General features: G+C 43.0%; 1 protein-coding gene across 1 annotated transcript in view; it reads left to right on the top strand.

Annotated features, from left to right (window-relative positions):
• The window catches only part of LOC139266239 (inactive N-acetylated-alpha-linked acidic dipeptidase-like protein 2), a 795,403-nt gene that overhangs the window by 363,611 nt on the left and 408,672 nt on the right, over positions 1 to 23,120 (top strand). Inside the window, exon 7 of the mRNA XM_070884068.1 lies at positions 19,917 to 20,009. Coding sequence (XP_070740169.1) covers positions 19,917 to 20,009 — 93 coding nt within the window. The remainder of the gene's footprint in view (positions 1 to 19,916; positions 20,010 to 23,120) is intronic.

Below are 23,120 nucleotides of genomic sequence, written 5' to 3'. Positions count from 1 at the left end.
CTACTCCTGCACCTATTTTCGATGTTTCTATGTAATAAAAAGGGGGGTGGGTCTGAGTTTAAAGATAGTTAAGATGTTAATGAGCTAGTATTTATGTTGTTTCCTCATTGACTGTAATTAATAAACAGTTTGGTGACTTTTCTCCAGAATTAATAAACACATGTACCTGTTTTGGAAGGTTTTCGATCTTCTCATTGTGAACAATGGATAAAATTGTCAGGAAATGAAACAGCTTTTTACATGTCTGACATTCTATCTAGCTTTTACAAAAGAAGCTGCATCTTAGGCAGAAAGTCCCCAGAAAAGGCAGTCTCAAAACAGGCAGAATTTGGAGGAGTTATTCTGTTTAAGTCAAGCAAGACAACCCATGGAAGTGTGTAGCATGGCGTGTATGTCATTTTCATAGTATTCCAAGGAGAAAGTTGGATCGACTGCACTAAGTAAATCTGGTCATAATTATTGCTCAGTATGTTCCTCTTACTGTAGAATAAAACAGCTTAACAATTCAAACCAAGCCTCGCCTCATCTAGTGTTCATTCAGTCTGCCTTTGGAGAGAATAAAGACATACACATACAAAAGACATGACTATCAGATTCAGGTCACAATGGGGTTCCACTGTTACAACCCTGGGTCCCACTATCATGCATAGGGCAGTGCGAGTCAAATACCATAACAGTAAGATGCACAAAACCCTCCTGGGAGCGATTACCGCCACTGAACCTGAGAAGGTGCCTGTGACTGGCCTGAATTTGTAACAGGTATTGATCCTGACAGATCAGGAATGATAGTCCAGTTTTATGAGCAACAAATTTAGGATTAAGAAAATTAACTATTACCCACTGGTCCTCACTTAATGATCCTGCTCCTGAAAATAAATGTTAGACCTCTCAATGCCCCACCTGCCAGCTGAGTCAGTGTTTGTGCCAAATCCTATAATTAGTGAGGAAGACCGAAGGCTGCTCAGAGACAATGTGGTGTGATCAAAACTGATGGTACATCACACATGAGCTAAATAGTATTGAAGAGGTGACAGACTGAATACCATTTGTCACTCACCCGCTCTGTGTTGTTTTGATGACAATTTTAAGAAACAAACAAACTGGAATTGAGCTCCAGGGAAAGCAGATTCAGACTAGAGGGAAAATCAAGCAGTTTATTTTCTTTTTAATTAAAAATGTAGGAGATTTTGCCACTAAGTATCTTCGTGAGGATTCCCATGAAATATAGAGCTGTGAGATATCAGCAAAGCAGTTCTGTTTAACCAAGAGGTCTTGAGAGATTAGGTTGTAAACCAAGCTAAAAGCCACTGAATGCAATTGCTATATCTTGGAAAAAGAAAGAAATAGCATTAGGAATATTTTATTTCGGAAAAAATAATGGCTGGTGTTAAGTCTTTCAGTTCTGGGATGAAGCAGTTGGCAGCCTGCTTCAGTTTTATTTCTGATTAATGTGGGGGTAAGTTGCACTTCTGAGTATTAGAAAATGGATTCCAGATCTTAGTCTGGAGAGGGGAAGACTGGAGCGGCAATGCTTCTGAGAACAAGAGGGAAATCACTTGGTAACCTTGTATCAAATAGTTCAGAGAGTAGGTGGAAATTTTGAAGCTGTTTGCCCATGAGGCGACTTGGTAAAAGAGGAAAGTGGTAGGTGAAAATTTTAGCAATAAAGACAAATAAAAAGAATTACATGGAAAGAAACCTAACGTATAGAAAAATCACTTGTACAGAGTGTGAACGATGGTGAATAACATTGACAATTGAAGTGCTTGAAAAAACAGTGGAAGAATGCTTTATTCAAAATGGATAGAATTAGAACAAATAATTATAGATATGATGCATATTATCTCTCTTCTCTTAAGCAGTCCCTCAGAGTCGAGGATGATTTGCTTCCACTCCTAAAGTTCTCAGGTGACTGAACAGTCCAATATGGGAATTACAGTCTCTGTCGCAGGTGGGACAGACAGTCGTTGGAGGAAAGGGTGGGTGGGGAGTCTGGTTTTCTGCATGCTGCCTGTGCTTGTTTTCTGCATGCTCTCGGCGATGAGACTCGAGGTGCTCAGCGCCCTCCCAGATGTTGTTCTTCCACTTAGGGCGGTCTTTGGCCAGGGATTCCCAGGTGTCAGTGGGGATGTTGCACTTTATCAAGGAGGCTTTGAGGGTGTCCTTGAAGTGTTTCCTCTGCCCATCTGGGGCTCGCTTGCTTTGTCAGAGCTCCGAATAGAGCGCTTGTTTTGGGAGTCTCGTATTAGGCATGCAGACGATGTGGCCAGTCAAACGGAGCTGATCAAGCGTGGTCAGTGCTTCAATGCTGGGGATGTTGGCCTGAGTGAGGACACTGACGTTGGTGCACCTATTCTGCCAATGGATTTGCAGGATTTTGCGGAGGCAGCGTTGGTGGTACTTCTCCAGTGCTTTGAGGTGCCTGCTGTACATAGTCCATGTCTCTGAAGCATATAGGAGGCTCTGTAGACCATGAGCTTGGACTTCGTCATCGACGCCTGCCCTTGTTGACAGTAGGCTCCCGAGGTATGGAAAATGGTGCATGTTGTCCAAGGCCTCGTTTGGATTTTGATAATCGGGGAGCAGTGCTGCATGATGGGGGCAGGTTGGTAGAGGACCTTCACTTTATGGATGTTTAGTGTAAGGCCCATGCTCTCGTATGCTTCAGTGAAGGTGTTGATGATGGCTTGGAGTTCGGCCTCCGAGTGTGCGCAGACGCAAGCGTCATCTGCGTACTGTAATTCAATGACAGAGGATGGGATGACCTTGGATCGGGCCTGGAGGCAGCACAGGTTGAACAGTTTCCCGTTTGTTCTGTAGATTAGCTCCACTCCAGCGGAGAGCTTACTGAGGGTGAGAGGGAGCATTATAGCAAGGACGATTGAGAAGAGCATTGGTGCAATGACACAACCTTGCTTGACCCCGGTTTGAACATGAATTGGGTCTGTGGTGGATCCGTTGATCAGGATCATGGCTTGCATGTCATCGTGAAGCAGACGAAGGATGGTGACAAACTTTTGAGGGCAGTCGAATTTGAGGAGGACAACTCCATAATCCCTCGTGGTTGACAGTGTCGAAGGCCTTTGTTAGGTCAAAGAAGGCTATGTACAGGGTTTGGTGCTGTTCCCTGCATTTCCCTTGGATTTGCCACACAGTGAAGATCATGTCCATTGTGCCCCTTAGTGGGCGGAATCTGCATTGTGACTCTATGAGGAGCTCTTCAGCCACAGGGAGAAGCCGATTGAGGAGGATTCTTGTGATGACTTTCCCTGTGGCAGACAGCAGGGAAATGCTTCTGTAGTTACCGCAATTGGACTTGTTGCCTTTCTTGAAGATGGTCATGATTACCACGTCTCTGCGATCCCCTGGCATGCTCCTCTCCTTCCATATGAGAGAAATGAGATTGTGTATTCGCACCAATAGTGCTTTTCCGCCATGTTTTAGTGCTTCGGCGGGGATTCCATCTGCTCCTGAGGCCTTGTTGTTCTTCAGTTGTCGAATGGCCTTTTCTCACCTCATGCCAGGCTGGGGTTGTGCTGAGGTGATGGCGGGGTAGTATGCTGCAGGATGGAGTCGCGGACACTGACGTCGAAGACAGAGTCTCGGTTGAGGAGATCTTTGAAGTGCTCCTTCCAACGAGCAATGACTGCCTCTCTGTCCTTGATGAGTACCTCTCCGATTTTGGCCAGCAGTGGAATAAGGCCTTGGATGCTTGGGCCGTCGTTAGTCTTGACTGCGCTGAAGAATCCTCGCACATCGTGGTTGTTGGCTAGTTGCTGGATCTCCTGTGTTTTCTCCACCCACCACCTGTTCTTTAGGTCGCGGGTTTTTTGTTGGACCTCAGCCTTCAGACATCTGTGGAGCTGTTTTCTTACTCTTGAGTTGTGATGCTGTTTCCAGTTCAAGAATGCCTTGAGCTTGCAGCTTATTAGCTCCTGGATCTCTTGGTCGTTCTCGTCGAACCAGTCTTGGTGTTTCATGGTCGAGGGACTGATCGAGCATATTATATACATTGAGTAAATGTAGACAGTCATTCAGTTGGCCTGATATCTCATTGAATTCAGAACAGACCGAACCTATTATTATTTTTCAATCCAATTTTGTGCCCCTTTTTCAGAGATTATATTTTATGCCATGGGCTGCATTATTGAGCCTACAAGATAACGCCCACGAGGCATGATTTTTACAGGTCTATTTTCACTCTTTATGAAGGCACAACGCAGCATGCTTACTGCTTAAACTCTTAACAGCTGTGTTCTCTTCACACCCACGCACTGCACAAATATTCCCTTAGCAACTGTGCTGCCACCAATGAACAGGAGAGTTAAGCTAAAGAATTAAAGTGGCTCTTGCAGTCACAGCCATGGCAACAACCACAGAGCCAATTTATACTTAGGCTTTGAAAAGATGTCACATCTGCAAATGATGTCATGACATCAGTAAGTGCTGCATCGTTTTAATCTTGGGTAAATGTCCCTTTTTTCCCTCCTATTTTCTCTCTTTTTTTCTCCTCTCCTACTCGTGTTTTGAAACCAATAGCTCTTACTGGGGTTCAGTTTCACAGAGACTCTCAACTCTCTGGCTCTTGGTTTATGTGGAAACCTAGATGGTCACCATTAGGAAGCTATTGAAGTCGGGGTTATGAATAGAGCTGGAGCGCCGGGCCCTGGAACATCATGCCGGAGGTGCGGCGAATGAGGGTACGGAGCCCAGAAGATCAGAGAGCCCAGGGGCAGCACGGACCAGCCCACACTGCGATATGTTTGCGCACTAGGTCCGTGCAGCAGAGCAGGTCTCCAGTCATCCAGGTTCAACCCTTGCCACTGGATAAAGGTCTAGCTCTGTCGAGCCCGTCTGGTGGCTGATGTGCAACAGTCACCACACGTTAAAAAAATCCACGCACAGGCATCTTCCACCCCTTCAATTGGAGTTCAGGACTGGAACATCGGGTCCTTCATTGAAACATCTGTGAACTCTTGTGGAAGCAAGTCATCCTCGTTCGACGGACTGCCTATGATGATGATGATTGAACTGTGAGACATCACAGCAAAGTACAGACATGTTTCCACATAACATCCCCTCAGGCTTAGTTTTGAGCAGGATTACGAGATAGTAATTAGGACACAGAATCCTACTGCATTTTCTTCCTCCAGCCTCCTAGTCCTGAGATTTTGGGAGGAATTTTAACATAAAAAACAGGTGAGTTGGGAGCACGGGGGGAGTTAAAGTTCTAACAGTGTGAATCCCCACTTGAACCTGCCTCCAACCTGTCCACTTCCGCTTTTAACGGTGGCGGGACAGAGTCGGGCAGCCTATCTCTGCCAAGAGGCGGGCCGTCTATTTAAATATTATAATGAAGCTGGAAACCTCTTCTTTAACCTCCATTTTATTTTTAACTGTAGCTGGTCAGGTTTTGTGTACCTTGTGAAACCCGGTAGCTACAGCAAGATAAGGACTGCTGCATCCAGGAAGTAACTCCTGGATCCAGGGTCCCTATATAACCCCAGCCTCGTGATCGAAGATCTCCTACGAGACCGCACCCCCCCACACCATGAGGCCTTCGATTCTCCCCCCGCCTCCAGGCCTCTTGCTCCAGGCCTTCGTTTCCTTCCGTCCCGCTGCCCCCCCTCCCCCCCACAATGCTGCTCCTGGCCCCGGCCTGTGATAGCGATCTTTTCCTGTATCTTGTAATGGACTCTCCCTTTGAAGAATTCTATTTTATAAGATTCATTGTTAATGTCTCAATTTAAAACATAATCCATATTCCCAATTAAAAACAGTATTCAATTCTGAAATAGTTATAAATTTGTCACCTTTTTCCAAAACTTATTCAATTCTTCAAATATCTTCTCTCTCATTTCCTCTCCGTTCTCAATTCTACCTACTCTGCTCTGCTCACTTGACCCTCTCTCCTTCAGTCTCCCCACCCTCTCCAACTCTTCTCTATGCTCTCTCTCATTTGATTCTCATTTCAAAACTGAATTAAATTTTGAAGCAATGATAAGTAATGAAAATAGGCAACAAATATATTTAATTATTCAAAGATACTTTCCACTCCTCACTTTCCCACCTCTTACCTCTCCTCTCCTGTAGGGATTTAGTGAAGGAATTCCAGAGTTTGGGACTGAGATAGCTGAAGGCATGGCCACTAATGATGGTGAGAAAGCAGAAGAGGCCAGAATTGGAGAAACAGGTTATAGATCTGGAGGTGTATACCGAGACAAAAGAGAGGCATGGCAATGAAAGGTTTTAAACTTGGTTATGAGAATTTTAAATTAGAGACTTGGGTGTACCGGGAGCCAATAAAGGTTAGAACGCACAGGTTACTGTCCGTCTCGGGTAGGGTGCTGTTTCTCGTGGATAGGCCTCACATGATTTTGACGTTTTCAGACCCGACTCCTCCCCCCACCCCACCAGCACCTTCGGCTGACCCATGATCTTTTCGGACCCCCCCCCCATCCCACTCCTCCAGCTGGCCCCGGCCCCCCACGCGACCCCTCCCTCCTTCGCTCTTCTCTGCAGCCTCGTGCCGCAGGCCTACGTGCCTGGAGCCAGTCAGCCTTACAATGTAGCTGGCTGTGGGTGGGAAACAGAAGCAATCCAGGAAGCCCTTTCTCCCAGGTTTCCCAACCGCCTCAGAGCCTTCCTGTCCCCAACCCACCTTCCCCATTAAATGTCCGCCTTTTGAGACCAAATAGTATGCCCCATCATCACCCTAGCTAATACATATTTGGCTGTTGATATAATTCAGCACAGACCAGTGATTGATACTGGGCCTTCCTGATCAGACTGAAGCTTAAAATTTAGCATCTATTTTCTCTCTCCTTGCTTCAAACGGCAAAATATGTTTTATTTCCACTAAAATGTCAAAGGAGATGATTGGTTGACACCTGTGTTGTTAGGGTATTTGCAGTCAAATCAGATTGTCCTCTACCAAGTTTTAAAGTAGATCATACTCTGTGTTCAAATTAAGATTAATAGACCCCAAATTCCTTTATTGTGTAACTGCAAAACTGTCCTTTTAAAGAGTATACAAGATGAATCAAGATTACTAATCACCACTGTATTTCAGGGTGTCCTGATGGTAGACCTGGATCCAAACCAGGACTTGTAGCAGTTTTCCCAAACCAGGGACTGATAGATATGTCATGCTTTTGGTTTCTGTGAGCATTCTGTTTACTTCACACAGACTAAAGCACTAGAGACACCATTAATTGTTTATAAATCTGTATTTCCATTGTTGTACTAAATATTGAATTATGTTCAACTGTTTGACAGATGTTGCCGCCATGCAGAATAATTAAACACCTCCCTTGTTGGCTTTCTTAGCCTACTCAGCCCCACCAAAAGCAAATTTTGCACTACTGCATTTGTTTTATTGGGATAAGTTGACAGTCACAAAAGATGCCCTGCTTGGCATGCTGTGCAGATTTTTTTTTATTGTTCAAAGTTTATCAAAGTGTAGCTGTAAACTGTTCTCTTTCATTGTAATCAGAATTCTGCTACACAAACTCTCCTAATTCTTTGTATTAAATCTTAATTTTCAGTATTGATTGCTAAATGTCATTCATCTCCCTTTCTTAACATCTGAGAGCCAATGCTGATGTTGCAGTGAAATTGTAATTCCTTACTATAGAACGATTGCTATGGTTGACCAGTTTAATTTTACTACTGGCGCACTTAGCTGTTGTGCAGTATTCAGCATTCCTAGTTTTTAACCCAGAACTTGTCTCCCCATTGTCAAAGATGATAAGTGGATATCCTCTTTGATGGTGAAGCATTGCATTTCCCTATAGTAAAATTGCTTTAAGTACATTGCACCTGGAATACTAAATACTGTAGAGTACCTTCATCAAGGTTTATTTGTATTCTTCAATGTAGAGCCAGGACACATTTTTAATCCTTCTAACTTCTGAAGGTCAGTAGATTTTTAAATCATTTTCGCATTGTTCAGGATTTATTATTAACTGTATATAAATAGTTGCTGTAGTGCACAGATCGTAGTGTTTTCAGGGGAGTTCTCATCTAAGTAAAACATAAATTACTGGTGATTTAGAAGAGCAGACATTTGACATTTTTAGAGCTAAATTTTGAAATGCCAAATTATGACTTAATTTCACTGCTATTCAGAGTACAGAGATACTTTGCAGTAAACTATGTGAACACAGTTTACCAAACGCAGAGATCTTTTTCATTTATATTTTACTGACACAATATTTTAAGAGTAAAAAGGGACTGTGGAAGAGAAATCAACAGTGGGAAATATAAAGCGAATGGCTGTAGGCAACAGTACATACCAGAGGAGAGAGATCTGGTGCATAGTACAGTGAATCCACAGTGCAATTTGCAGCTGCAATAAAGACGGCAATAAATAAAGAAAAGATCTTGGGGATTTATAGCCAGTGGGATAGAACACAAATCCCAGGAGGTGATAATGAGTCTATTCAAGAAACTGGGATGTTACACCTGGAATGTTGTGTTTAATTCTGGTTTCTTTACTACAGCAAGGAAATCCAGGCATCGGAGATTGAGCAGAAAAGAACAGTCAAACTGATTCCTAGCTAAGCGCACTGGAGCTATGCAGAGAGGTTAAAGAGCTTCAGATGTTTACTCTGGAGAAGAAAAGGCTCAGGGGAGATATTCAAGTATTCACGATCCTTAAGGGAAAAGTTAAATTGAACCCTGATAATGCATTTAAGATTATCACAAAGTCTAGAAACAAGGGAAACTGGCTCAAGCTTAGGAGAGGGATGATGCACAGTTTTAACTATAAATAGTTGTGAATGTGGGGAACAGATTGGCCAGGAAAGCACATAATATGGAAAAATGTAACAATAATGAAGATAATTGGCAGCCAGAGGGGGATGGGATTGGTGGCAAGGGTACTCAATTTAGCAGAGGCTCGAGGCTCAATTTCTGGGCGGCCTCGGGCTTCAGCTAATTAAACAAAACAAGCTGCTAGTATCTGTCGCTTCTCCACCGGCAGCTCGTCCCTTCTTAATTCTTCTTCTCCCTTCTTAATTGCCACAGTTACTTGCGACCGTCTCGATTTTCACTATTCTGAAAATCCAATTTTATTTCTGTTTGCCTGAATACCTATTTTTCTCTTAGCTTCCATCTGCTGGCTAGGCTCCATGCAAAGCCATGCAAATTGGGTCACAAACCATCTCATACCGAGGGGTGAATTGCTGAATACCAGCGTGTATCTAATTTTCCTCAGCCTTCAGTGGACAGCAAACTGCCTCTCAGACCCCCACCATGATTCTGTTTCATGGACTTGTGTGTTGATTTGTGAAACAAACAGGTGGCAATCCCCAATGCAGAGGTACAATTTTCTCTGAGACTGTGCATTAATTAAAGAAAGGAGGAAGGGAAATTAAACTATGTGTTGAATATGCATAGAGTGAAAGGAATATTCATTGTTCTGAAGATGAAATATACTATTTTTATGATCATTATACAAGCATAATGCAGTAACGTGTCATATTCATGAGTTTAATAGAAGTATATTATATTTTAAAATCATGTTTACTGTTTAATATTCAGTGGTATTCTGAGGTAAATATTGCTATATATACCAGATCCACAGGATGACCTCTGTATTAAAACAAATTCTAGCTACCAGTTTCGGTCGACCAGATTCAGCATTATGATGGTATTTCAAGATGTTGAGGCTGCACTAAACCCATGGGATGGTGTGCAAGCCTCATGCAACAATTTTGTATGTTAGCCCACCTATTGAACACTGATAGGATATTGTGTACACTGATCGTCTATTCAAAGAAAAATAGTTTATTTTCATCTGAATGTATTAACTTTTCACTGCTATTGGAAAACCACATGCTATGGTCTGCAATCAGCCTGAATGCTGCAATGATACCATAAAACCAAGCACCAGAATTAAAAGAAAGTCAAATAGCATCAATGGTGATTTTTTTAAAATCCTTTGCAAATTAATGTTATTTGTCTCCTATAAATTATTGTTGGAGAAATTAAATAATCCGTGAAAATAATGGACAAAATTGTGATTGGCAAAATAAATGTAACTCAATGAGTAAGCTTTAAAAAGACATTGGGCCAGATTTTTCTATCAGCGGCTTATGAACGATGCCAGCCCTTCATTACATTTGCACTTGTCCATTGACTTTCAATGGGCTTTTGCACTTAAAGTTCCTCGCAGCCAACTATCCAAAAAGTGCAGTGCCCTCTACAGGGCATTTGGGACTTGTGCGAACAGGGCAAGCAACTGTGTATCTTAACCAATCAGTTTGAGGAATTGTTAATGAGCAGTACAGAGTCTGAACCAGGAAGTGGCAGTTAGAATTTGTCAAATGTCAAATCATGTATAGAAAGCGAATTAAAGGGAGGAAAGAAAGATTGGATTAACAGGCAGAGAGAGAGAGATAAAAGAGACAGAATGAAAAACATTTTAAAAAGCTTTATTTAATGTTTTTAAAATCAGTTAAGTACAGCAACTTCACGCTGTTCAATATGTTTCAATGGTGAGTATTTTGGCAAGATACAGTTATTGCACAGCTTCTGGATGAGCAGGGCATCTCGGACAGTAACTTCTTGATTTGTGCATTTAACTGCGCATGTGCAGTCACTGGAAGTTGCTGTCCGATTTATACGTTAATAATGACGAGTGTTGTTAGCCTCACCGTTATTTCTACAGCAAAATACGGCCCAATAGTTTGCATTCACATGCAGAAATGACAACGTAAACCTGTAGTATTAATCTAACATAATGAAACAGAGGCAATTAATTTTTAAATTCTGGTTCTGATTATTTATCTGTCGCTGTGTAATTTAGCTCATTAATTCTACAATTTAACCTTCATGCTCATTTTTGCATAGTTTTTTGTCCATCCTCAGTGAAATTTAATATGCACAGGAAATGTAATCAGATAATACTGTGATTAATACATTAGTTTAATTTACTGACAAAAAAATATGTTTGCTTATGATTGAAATTTTAGCCTTTTTTCCACACAAATTCCTCATAGTTAAGGCACTGCCCGAGGCAGGACCTCAGAGAAGAAGGAGGTCAACCATCTCTTCGCTTTGGATCCCAGTGCGTTTAAGAATTCTGGGTAAACAACATCTCAGCCAGCTTTTCCAGAATTGGTTGTCGACAGGGTTGCTTTTTGATATTTAAAATTCAATAGTAGTATTGTATAGACGTCAGAACCTCCTCTTCCTACATGATCTTTCAGGCTCCATATTATCTAGTATAGCAATTTTTCAAAATATCACAGAGCAAATAAAAAGACTTGCATTTACACGACCATCAGATGTCTCAAAGCGCTTGACTGCCAATGGAGTACTTTTGAAGCGTAGTCACTGGTGTAATGTAGGGAACTCGGCAGCCAATTTGCACACCAGCAAGCTCCCACAAACAGCAATGTGATAATGACCAGATAATCTGTTTTTGTTATGTTGATTGAGGGATACATATTGAGGGATAAATATAAATACGTTTAAATGTGAGTGACCCAGTTCATGGGTGCCATGACATATTGTGCCCGGGCATGTAGGCCACAAATTGAAACCAATGATTCCCTACACACCAAGTTCCTGATCTTGTTCGTCTTGTTTAAGAAGGTATTAACTGCTATCACAAAGGGAAGGAAAGGAATGGGACTGCTTGTGCACTTCAATAGGCTGAATCAAACAGCATTATCAGGGCATGATAACCAGTCACCTGCCTGTTCTTCTCAATGGGAATGGTAAAGAGGGGAGAAGAGTTAAAAATGGGTAAGGAAGAGAGAGTCAGCTGCAAAGCCTTAAATTCTTTGAAAAGACCATGGTCAAACAGTAGCAGTATGTATTAGAGTTAGTAATGTCTCTCAGCAGTTATTTCTATAATACATGGAATTTTCTTAATTAAATCAGTAGATTGGGATAGAAGTACAAGTCTCCAGACAAATCAAGTGAGAAAGTTGCTGAGAGTGCACAACTGAGTTTTTGAAATAGTGGATATTTTCATTGCCAATTGTGTGAATTACTGTGCAGAATAAACCAATACAACTTTTAAAAGAGGCTTACTTTGTCAATCAAATTATATTTTGTTTAATGTTTAATATTGCTCTGATCCAACACACTTCACCCACCTCAGAACTGGCCTGAACAGTCTCCCAACGCTACATAGAAACATAGAAAATAGGTGCACCGCCATTCAATGAGTTCATGGCTGAACATGCAACTTCAGTACCCCCTTCCTGCTTTCTCACCATACCCCTTGATCCCCCGAGTAGTAAGGACTTCATCTAACTCCCTTTTGAATATATTTAGTGAATTGGCCTCAACTACTTTCTGTGGTAGAGAATTCCACAGGTTCACCACTCTCTGGGTGAAGAAGTTTCTCCTCATTTCAGTCCTAAATGGCTTACCCCTTATCCTTAGACTGTGACCCCTGGTTCTGGACTTCCCCAACATTGGGAACATTCTTCCTGCATCTAACCTGTCTAAACCCGTCAGAATTTTAAACGTTTCTATGAGGTCCCCTCTCATTCTTCTGAACTCCAGTGAATACAAGCCCAGTTGATCCAGTCTTTCTTGATAGGTCAGTCCCACCATCCCGGGAATCAGTCTGGTGAATCTTCGCTGCACTCCCTCAATAGCAAAAATGTCCTTCCTCAAGTTAGGAAACCAAAACTGTACACAATACTCCAGGTGTGGCCTCACCAAGCAGTACATTAATTTAAACTTTTACAAGCATTTTCTATTAAACGTAATTGTCTGAAAAGTCAGATGCTTTATAAGTCTAGACTAAAGGCTGAAATTAGGAGTTCAAATAATGGATCCTGAGGTTCTCATCCCCAATATAAAATAGGAACGAGGACCAAGCTCCTCATGTTCTTGGAGGAAGATGAACATTTTATTTGAATACCTGCTTATGACACCTCTTATTTCTTGTATGGAAATTGCATCTGGTTAACAGAGTCCATGAAATGGATGATGTTATGATGAAGTGTTAGGTCCTCATTTGAAGATTTATTTCAACATTTTATGGGAAACTATAGCCAGAATTCAATCTGAGTTATATGAATATTCATTACCCTTTTGGACTGCATCTTTCAATTTATGTTCTAATAAGAATACCTCAGTTAAATTATCATCTAGTAACGCCACCATTTCACAGGATTAGAAGATGAGGAAGGACGTTTGGCCTAACTTAGTTCATCCACCCAGAAAGTTCTTCCTTTGCAGTATCTAGTTATGTTTTAAATGATTCTACGCTTCTCACCTCAACTTCTCTAGTTGGAAGTCGATTTCATATATGGATCAAATTTTGTTGTGAAGAAGAACCTAAAAAAATCAATCCTAAATTTGCCTTTTAGTAGTTTGAACCTGTATCCCCTTGTCCTACTCTTGCAATTTGTATGTAAATTGGCTGCCGTGTTTCCAACATTACAACAGTAGCTACTCTGCAAAAGAACTTAATTGGTTGAAAAGCATTTTGGGATGTCCGGTAGTCGTGAAACTGAGATGTGTAGAGGAACAGAGAGTCCACAGATCCCTGAAGGTAGCTAGATAGGTATAAGGGGCCCAGATTTGGCCCTCCATTTTTTTCGGTGCACCTCCGAGCCCCGCCAATATTTTACATCAGAAGCAGCACCAAAAAAATCCGTGCTATCATGGCCGATTCTCAGGCCTTCTGTGGAGCTGGCGTGGCGCAGAAGAAAGAGAGGGGGGAGCGGAGCTAGGTCCCGGCACTGAAAACAGTGCTGGGACCTCTGCACATGCGCGCTATAGTCTGTGCGCATGTGCAGTAGATCCTGGCAGGCCGTTTCGGCAAACGCGTGCTGCAGGCCGTGTGGGAGGAGCTGAAGCATGCCGTCCCTAGCCCTGGCCGAATGGTCTCCCTCATCAGTGGCCCACTGCGTTCCCTAAGGTAGGACTTCTATTTTTTATTTGTTATTTACTGATTGATTTTGGTGCTTTAGGTGCAGAATTCCTTCTATTTTATTTGTTAATTAATTGCTTATTACTTCTTGTGCTTTGTTTGGTGCTTGGTGGTGCTTTAAACGTAGTTACTTGCGCCGATTCCTTAACTGCAAGTAAGGTCTTTCTGTGTGGCCAAAAGTGGACACATACGCTGCCCTAAGTTAGTTTAGTACAACTTTTTTCTGGCCAAATTGGCATAAATGGTGTAAGTGGCTGGGAACACCCCCTTTTGGAAAAAAAAAACTAACCGAACAAAAAACCTAACTAACTCACTTACATTGGCGCAAATTAAATGGCCATATTTGCAACTAAAAAGATACACCAGAAAAATCAAGTTACACCAAAAAAAACGGTGCAACTCTTGGAGAAATGTGGGCCCATATGGCCCCAAATTTCCCCAGCCGCTTAGAGCGGCGTATTTTGATGTGGTGCACCAACATCCTGCGGAAAAAAAGCACCAAAAATCTACCTTTGAATTTGGCCGCTCCCTAGTTATCTGGATCCACCGGCATCGCGCAGCAGAGCCTGGGTGGGGCGGAACTTCGGCTGCACTTGCTCAACGCGGCCGGCAGGCGGGTGTGGCTTGGGCCCAGCGTGTTGTGTAGTGCCAGCAGGGGCACGCATGACCGTTTGAGCGTGCGCAATGGGCGGTTCAGTTTGCGCGCATGCGCAGTGTAGCAGGAAGCTTGGCAATCGGCCAATTAAAGGGAGAGCGTCCTCAGAATAATTGGTTATGGAGCATTTATAAAGGTGAGGTCTGAATATTGATTTTTGTGTGGCTGAGGGAGTGAAAAGTAGTGCTGGATAGGTGTAAGAGAAGTGTAAGTGTGATCTTTGAACATTACCTGTGTTTGAGTCCAGTAGACGAATGGTGCAAGAGCGTGCAAGACGAACCAAGAATTTCCTCCATGAGGAGGTGGAGAAATTAGTGACTGTAATTGAAGAGAATGGCTGGAGCTGGATATCAGCAAGAGTGGTCCGTCAAAGATCTCACCCAAGGAAATGAGAAAAAGATGAAACCTCGTTGCAGAAGAATTCTCCGCTGGGGTCAACATCGCAAGATCTGGAAGCTAGTGCAAGACGAAATGGCAGGATGTTGGTCAAGTAGTGAGTGTAAGTAATATCTTCATCTTGAAATTGAATTGCAGTGGAAGATGTGAGCATCTGTATGTGTTCCACCCATCAGAAGCGCACCATGTCTGACAATTAATATTTTCATCTTTGCAGAAGAAATTGGCCACAACAAGAGGGAGAGAACTAGAACAGGAGGGGGTCCACCAAATCTGCACCAACTGACACCCCGGGAACAGAGGATTGCTGCCTTGCTGACTTGCACCGGCAGAAAAAGAATCAGCTCTGCACAAGCTGGACCCACACGCGAGGGTGAGGGTGAGTCATTAAAATGCATAGTCGCCCTTCAAATCAACTTGCTGACTGGCCTGCTACTCATGCCACCCATCCTGACCCCTCCTGTGCTGCTAACCATTTGACTGTTGTGTTGTCTTTTGCAGAAGAAGAAGACACTCTTCAAGATCCTGAGGATCCAGATGCGTGCGCTCCAGACAAGGCGGGTGGGGGAAGGAGGGGTCCATGGAAATGTGTGCTCAGGAGAATGCTGACCGCGATATGGATCAGGACATATCACAGGGCATCACACAGCCAGAACCCTCCATTAGCTCCTCGGCAACCTTCCATGGGTTCATACCTTCCGAGGTCGCGGGTCCGAGTGGCAGTCGGGAAATGCATATTGGGACACCCAGTCCCCCACCGTCCCAGCCTGCGCCTCGCACTGGAGGGGTGCCACTAGGCAGACCCACAGCGAGGGGAAGGAGAAGCCTACAAGTCTCTCCTGAGAGGCAGCCCTCAGCAGAGATTAATCAGGTTGTTTCATTGGGTGAGGAGACCAATGCCCTCACAAGATCACTCGTGGCGGCCGTCAGTGGGGTACGTGATGAGGTCGCGACACTGTCGGATGAAATCTCTGCACTAAGACGGGAAATCAGGGCGGGCATTTCAGAGGGTGTGCAGAAGATGGCAGATGCCATGAAGGGTGCTGGCTTCTGCAATACGGACACAAAGACTGAAGACTCAAATGCCACTCCCACTTTATCCACGCACCAGCCACCGGTCAGACCCAAGCTGGGCCCCCAACCCCCCCTCCCCCACCACCATCACTGACCCTATGAGGAAATGCACTTTCCCCGAGATGTGGGTGAGGGATGGGTGCAGATTTTCTTTCCTGTTGTTGCTGCTGTTGTTGTTGGTGGTATCTTGAAGTGCACAGTAAAATTTACAATAAAAGATATTTTGCATCAAAACTGAATCATCCTCCATTAGGACCATGCAACATTTAGGGTCAACTGTAAAAAGTAAAATTCCCTCACCCCTATAGTCATGCATGCCTGCCGCCCCTAGCCCTGGCAGGAGGGCTAGCCAGTGCGTTCTGCAGTCGGTAAGGTGGGACTGCTCTATTTTCTGTAGCTGATTTATCTTTCATTTATTTGTGATGATGTTGTTCAGCTGTTGTGTTGAAGATGTTGTAATGTTGCGCTGATGTTGTGAAGGTCTTTAGTGCTTTGGAATCCTCTAATTCTCTAACTCATCTCCCCCCGCACCCCCCCCCCCCCCAATCTCTGGACACCTATGTTGATTTCTTAAATGTAGGTAAGGTTTTTCTGTGCCTACAAAAGTGGCCACATACACTGGCCTAAGTTAGTTTGGAGTAACTTTCAGCTTGCCAAATGTGCTTCTATGGCCAGAAGAGGTGTAAGTGGCTTGTTACGCCCCCTTTTGGAGAGAACAAACTAAACTAAAAAAAAACCTAACTAACTGACTTACATTGGAGCAAGTTAAATGGGGAAATTTGCGATTTTTAAGTTACTCCAAAAAAAGCTACTTACTCAAAAAAAACGGGAAAACTCTTGGAGAAATTTGGGCCCTGTGAGTGGTTAAGAAGGCATAAGAGATAATTTCCTTTGTTTGCTAAGGCATTTGAATATAAGAGCAGGGAGGTTAGGCAATGTACAAAACACTAGTTAGGCCACAGCTAGAGTACAGTTCTGATCACCACATTATAGGAAAGATGCGATTGCACTAGAGAGGGTACAGAGGAGATTTACAAGGATGTTGTCAGGACTGGAGAATTTTAGCTGTGAGAAAAGATTGGATAGGCTGGGGTTGTTTTCTTTGGAACAGAGGAGGGTGAGGGGGAATTAATTGAGCTGTATAAAATGATGAGGGGCCTAGATAGAGTGGATAAGAAGCACCTATTTTCCTTAGAAGAGAGGTCAATAACCAGGGGGCATAGATTAAACGTAATTGGTAGAAAGATTAGAGGAGAGTTGAGGAGAACTTTTTTCACTGAGAGGGTGGTGGGGATCTGGAACTCGGTGCCTGAAAGGGTGATAGAGGCAGAAACCCTCATCACGTTTAAAAAGTACCTGGCTATGCACTTGAAGTGCCGTAACCTACAAGGCTATCGACCAAGAGCTGGAAAATGAGATTAGGCTGGATAGCTCTTTTTCGACTGGCACAGACACACTGGGCCGCAAGGCCTCCTTTATGTTGTAAATTTCTGTGATTCTATGAAAGGCACTATATAAATGCAGGTCTTCCTTTCTCTTGCAGTTTGCTGTTAGTTCTATCTTCCAGCAGGTTCTTTAGGGCTGCTGCTCTCCAGGAACAGCTAGAAAAGCCCTGCGGCCAGCAAGCAGGTGCTCAGCCTGCAGCAATGCTTCTATTTCCAATCCGCTTTCCAGCACAGGGCTCTGCCAGTAAGTAGCCCTGCACTGAGGGTGCAGCTGGACTGTGGGTATAGCCCTGGGTAGGAAACTTGGGTGCACCTAGGTTTTCACATGTGTAGCACATCTTGGGAATGTTGCATCTGCCTTGTGCATGGTGGGGGGGAAAGTGGAGAGAAAGGCCTTCTAAAGTTCTGGAATCTTTGAGTATGTTTAGATTTCATTTGTGGAGAATTCCATATTTAACGTATTATTTAAAATAAATGGTTGGAAGCAATGTTCCTGCTCATTTTTTTTTGGTGCACGGCCCATTCAAAATATTGTGCATGTGTGGTTTATAGCATTGAAATGCCGCCGAGCCAGCTACGCGGAGTGAGGTCCACTGAGCTGTGCGATCACGCAGCTTTGAGGGAACATTGGTTGGAAGATAACTTTCTGAATTGCACAGGAAGTCATCCTTTGAGCAAAGCAAAGGAGTTTTCCTTTGTTCGGTAAACTGTTAAAGCTGGAGTGCTGCTGTCCTTTTATTGTGTTGCTTGATATCACAGTCCAGTTTAAATTTAAGATGCAACTAGTTTTTTATTGACTTCATTAGTCTGGATTTTATGGTCAGCGGCGAACAAACAGTGCCAGCTGTTCATTACACTTATATTTGCCTGCAGACCTTCTATGGGTTTTTGCACTGGAACTTGCTGTGGTTAGAAAAAAATCATTTTGGTCCAGCCCCCTCTACAGGGGATCTCGGCCCTGTGTGATCTGGGCAAGCTACTGTGTATCTCCTTAAACCAATCAGATTGAAGAATCGTTGCTGAGCAGCGAAGACTCTGAACCAAGTAGTGCAAGTTAGAATATTTAATTCAATGCCAACTCATGTACAGAGAGGAAAATAAAGATGGGATTAAGAGAGAGAGATAAAGAGACAGAGAAAAAATAAAAACAAAATCTACCAACAATAACTGAAAGCTGAAGGAATGAGACTCCACACTTGTGAAAGTTAATTTTCAGTGCCAGAGAGGTTGTTTGGCAGTAATTAAGACTTATCACACCGTTAAAAATTTACTTACATTGGAATGGACAAGCCATAACTTCTTCTGGCGAGTTTAGTGGGTATATATCACTTAAGTACACGTCGTTCCATGTGTTTCAATGCCAAGTCTCTCGGCAAGATGCTGGTATGGCGCAGTATCTGGAGGAGCAGGGCAATTCTGACCGGTTTAACTGCACATTTGCGGTGGGCAGAAGTTTCTGTCCAATTTTCACTTTAATAACTGTGAGCGCTGATAGCCTTACTGTTATTTCTACCGTGAAATCCGGGCCATTGTTCATTTTCTAAGGCACAGTAAATTAATTTTTTTAAATGTAAGTTTTTACTTTTTTGTATTTAAAAGGCTATTCATAAAATACGTTGTCAAATTAATTCTTTATATTACATTTTTATAACAGCCAACAGCTTTTCCCTCAAAACAAATGTGAGCAGAGGTGGAAGAGCTGCTTTATTGTTCGTGACTTGCTGTGAGCTGTCAATCAGTGAATACTGCTTCTGAGTGAAATGGTGACTGATTGACAGCAACTTAAAGAGCAGAAATGAGACTGCAATTGAGTGAGCTGATTGCCACTGTCTGAAAATGTTAAAAGCCAGACATTTCATACATTAGAGCTGTAGTGCTTCATGAAAGCATCATTTTACATTAGCACCATTTTAACTGTTCACCATCAAGATTTTTCTGGAAAACAAGGACAAAGTCATTCAAAAGTCTATTGCGCTGACATGCTCATCACTGGCAGTGGAACTTCAAAGCCAAACCATTTAAAAATCAATGGTTGCAAGGCAACTTTCTGAATAGCGTGAAGGTGATGCTTTGAACAAAGCAAGCATTAGTCATTTTAATCCAAAAAAGAACTAATTAGAGTCTATGTAAAAATGTAATGATAAAATGTAACTGACTGAGAATTAATTTCAAATGGCCAACGCTACTCCGTGTTTTTGTACATGCTATTGACAGAAGAGTTGACAGATTCATTGGGTCTGGCTGCTGGGTCTGATTCTGATACTTGAACTATCCTACAATATTTATGTATTCAACTTATGCTAATTATAGTTATAAAACAGGTAGTAACATAGCGGATGCAGATTCGCAAAATGCCAAAATTTGCAGCGAATTCCTTACAACTGTGTACATCACTTTTCTTATTACTAAGTCTCTGTCTATTTTATTTTGAATACAGTCAGTAAAACCATTAGGCTGGAAGTGGGAACAGTCTCAGAGTACAGGACGATTCAGAATGTAATTGGCTACCTGAAAGGATCTATCAATCCAGGTAACTTATTTATTGTTGTAGCCCAACTCATAGGAATGTTTAGTATAACATATATAATATTATAACAAATATAGTAATTCCGCAACAATGACAGAAATTAAACAAACATTCTGCAATGTTAAATGTTGCTTTTCTACTGGTTAAATTCCTTGTTTATTTATCTAATTATGTGGTATTGTTTTAATGGCCTCAGTCAATTATATTTCCTATGTAAAATACACTTTGTGTGTAGTTTGCAGTTCAACGGCAAATCACAGATTGAGGGGAAATTTGGTTACAGAAAAACCTGTAAAATCAGATAGGCACAATGTCATCTTTAGGATGTGTGACAGTAATTGGTGCTGCACTTCTGTGCTTTACAGCATCTTTGTTCACATGAAATAATGTCTTTGCAAGTACAAAATGATTTTTGACTACCTTTCATTGCTTTCATTTTTGCCGTAGCAGGTTTTACTGAGTGCAGCATTTAGACCAAATGTAATTAACTGAGAGAAAGTGTACCACAAGTGAGCTTTGAGAAATTGTGTTCTCTACCATGACCATTAAATTAAAATTGAAGCTGTCAAGCAGTTGAAGTGCTTTGTCCACTCCAATTTTTTCCATGAATAACCAGCTCTTTAAGAAAGTCGCATGTATATTACTTCATTACCTCTAGAACTGGTGCCCCTTTCTCCCCTTGTTTCAGTGAGTGAATAGTCAATCTATGGAACAAGCTACCCAGGGAGATGGTGGAAGCCGTTAGTATTGATTCATTTAAATTCAAATGAGGTAGATTTCTTTCAGAAAATAACATTTTGGGATATAGTCTATGAGTAATTTGAGCCATGACATGTATTAAGTGTAGCATGCTTGGAAAGAACAAGTAACTTTGGACCTATGGTTCCCACAGCTCTCCACCACTTGGGTTATCCTCACATTACGTCTGGCTCTGTGGTAAGCTAATTGATGGAGAATGATTGCTATAATTAGTCAACAATTCCATTGTCATTGTATCATGTGTCTGCCAGGATAGTAGAAGGAAAACTAAATGGACTGCAGTCATTTTTTGTCGAACAATTCTTATGTTGCTATAAATAAATGCAGTGGCAGCAGATAAGTTGCTATTATTGTATCTGCAATAATGTGCAAAGTGGATGTTTATTTATTGGGTATGGCCTGAGATTCTGTGATGAGTGAGAAAGAAATAGAGATCCTTTAATCCTTTAAAGACCTCAGGATGTCACAAAGCACTTTACAGCTAATGAAGTACTTTTGAAGTGTGGTCACTTTTGTAATGTAGGAAACGCGGCAGCCAATTTGCGTACGGTGAAGTCCCACAAACAGCAACATGATAACCAGATGATCTCTTTTTAGTGATGTTGGTTAAGGGATACATATTAGTAGGACACTGGGAAGAATTACCCTGATTTTCTTAGAAATAGTGCCATGGGATCTCTTATGCCCTGCTGAGAAATCAGATAGAGCTTTGGATTAATGTCTTGTCCAAAAGTTAGTGGCCCCGAAATTCACGGTCCTGGGAAGGACCGTTACTGCCCGTTGCAGCGGCCATTCGTCAAAATCGAATGGCCGTCGCTTTGTGCTCAACTGGTTGCCCCGACGTAAATTCGGCCTGGGAGCTCTTGTGGTGGTGTGGGCCACCGCCAACGCTCAGGGCGGTGTGGGGCTTGCGGCACTAGTGAGAAGGAGAGAGAGGGACAGAGAGAGGGAAGGGAGCAAAAGAGAAAGGAGAAAGAGATAGAAGTGAGGAAAGGGAATGAGAACCATAAAGAGAAAATTTGATTGGGAGAGAGAGAAATAGAGAAGTAGGAATAGAGAAAGAGAAAAGGGGAAAAAAAACTAGAGAGAGGGAGAGAGAAATAGAGATCCCGAGATTCACAGAGAGAAAACTGAAATCTCAATCCAGGGGCTCAGACTGGAATCGTTGCCCCAGCTCAGCATTCCGAGCACTAACAAATGGGAATCTGTTCCACCTCTGCCGCCTCCAGGCTTGATCCAAGATCGTCGCATCCTCTGTCATCGAACTACAGTACGCTGACGATGCTTGCATCTGCGCATACTCGGAGGCCAAACTCCAAGCCATCGTCAACACTTTCACCGAGGCGTATGAAAGCATGGGCCTTACACTAAACATCCATAAGACAACCTGACCCTGCCACACAGCACTGTCCCCCGCTTATCAAAATCCACGGTGAGGCCTTGGACAACGTGGACCATTTTCCATACCTCAGCCTACTGTCAGCAAGGGCAGACATCGATGACGACATCCAACACTGCCTTCAGTGTGCCAGCGCAGCCTTTGGTTGCCTGAGGAAGAGAGTGTTTAAAGATCAGGACCTCAAATCTGGCACCAAGCTTATGGTCTACAGGACAGTGGTAATATCCGCTCTCCTATATGGCTCAGAGACGTGGACTATATACCGCAGATACCTCAAAGCATTGGAGAAGTACCACCAACGCTGCCTCCGCAAGATCCTGCAAATCCATTGGGAGGACAGATGCACCAATGTCAGTGTTCTCACCCAGGCCAACATCCCCAGCATCGAAGCACTGACCACGCTCGATCAGCTCCGCTGGGTGGGCCACATTGTCCACACGCCTGACACGAGACTCCCAATGCAAGCACTCTTCTCGGAGCCTCAACACGGCAAATGAGCCACAGGTGGGCAGAGGAAACTCTTCAAGGACACCCTCAAAGTCTCCTTGATAAAATGCAACATCCCCATCGGCACCTGGGAATCCCTGGCCCAAGATCGCCCAAAATGGAGGAAGAGCATCCGGGAAGGCGCTTGGCACCTTGAGTTTCATCGCCAAGAGCAACCAGAAACCAATCGTAGACAGCGGAAGGAGTGTGCGTCAATCCAGGATCCCCACCCCCCCCTTTTCCTTCAACCACTGTTTGCACCACCTGTGACAGAGACTGTAGGTCCCGCATTGGACTCTTCAGTCACCTGGGAACTCTCTTTTAGAGTGGAAGCAAGTCATCCTCGACTCCGAGGGACTGCCTATGATGATAATGATAATGCTCACCTCACATTATACAGCAGCCCAGATATAGGTGTGAAAAATAAAGATTTAATACATAATCAATATAGCTACAAACAACTATCAGAA

This window comes from Pristiophorus japonicus, chromosome 6 (assembly GCF_044704955.1).
Source record: "Pristiophorus japonicus isolate sPriJap1 chromosome 6, sPriJap1.hap1, whole genome shotgun sequence".
In the NCBI taxonomy this organism is placed as follows: domain Eukaryota; kingdom Metazoa; phylum Chordata; class Chondrichthyes; family Pristiophoridae; genus Pristiophorus; species Pristiophorus japonicus.
Note: the sequence above shows the minus strand (reverse complement) of the source record. Positions and strands in the feature narration are given on the sequence as shown.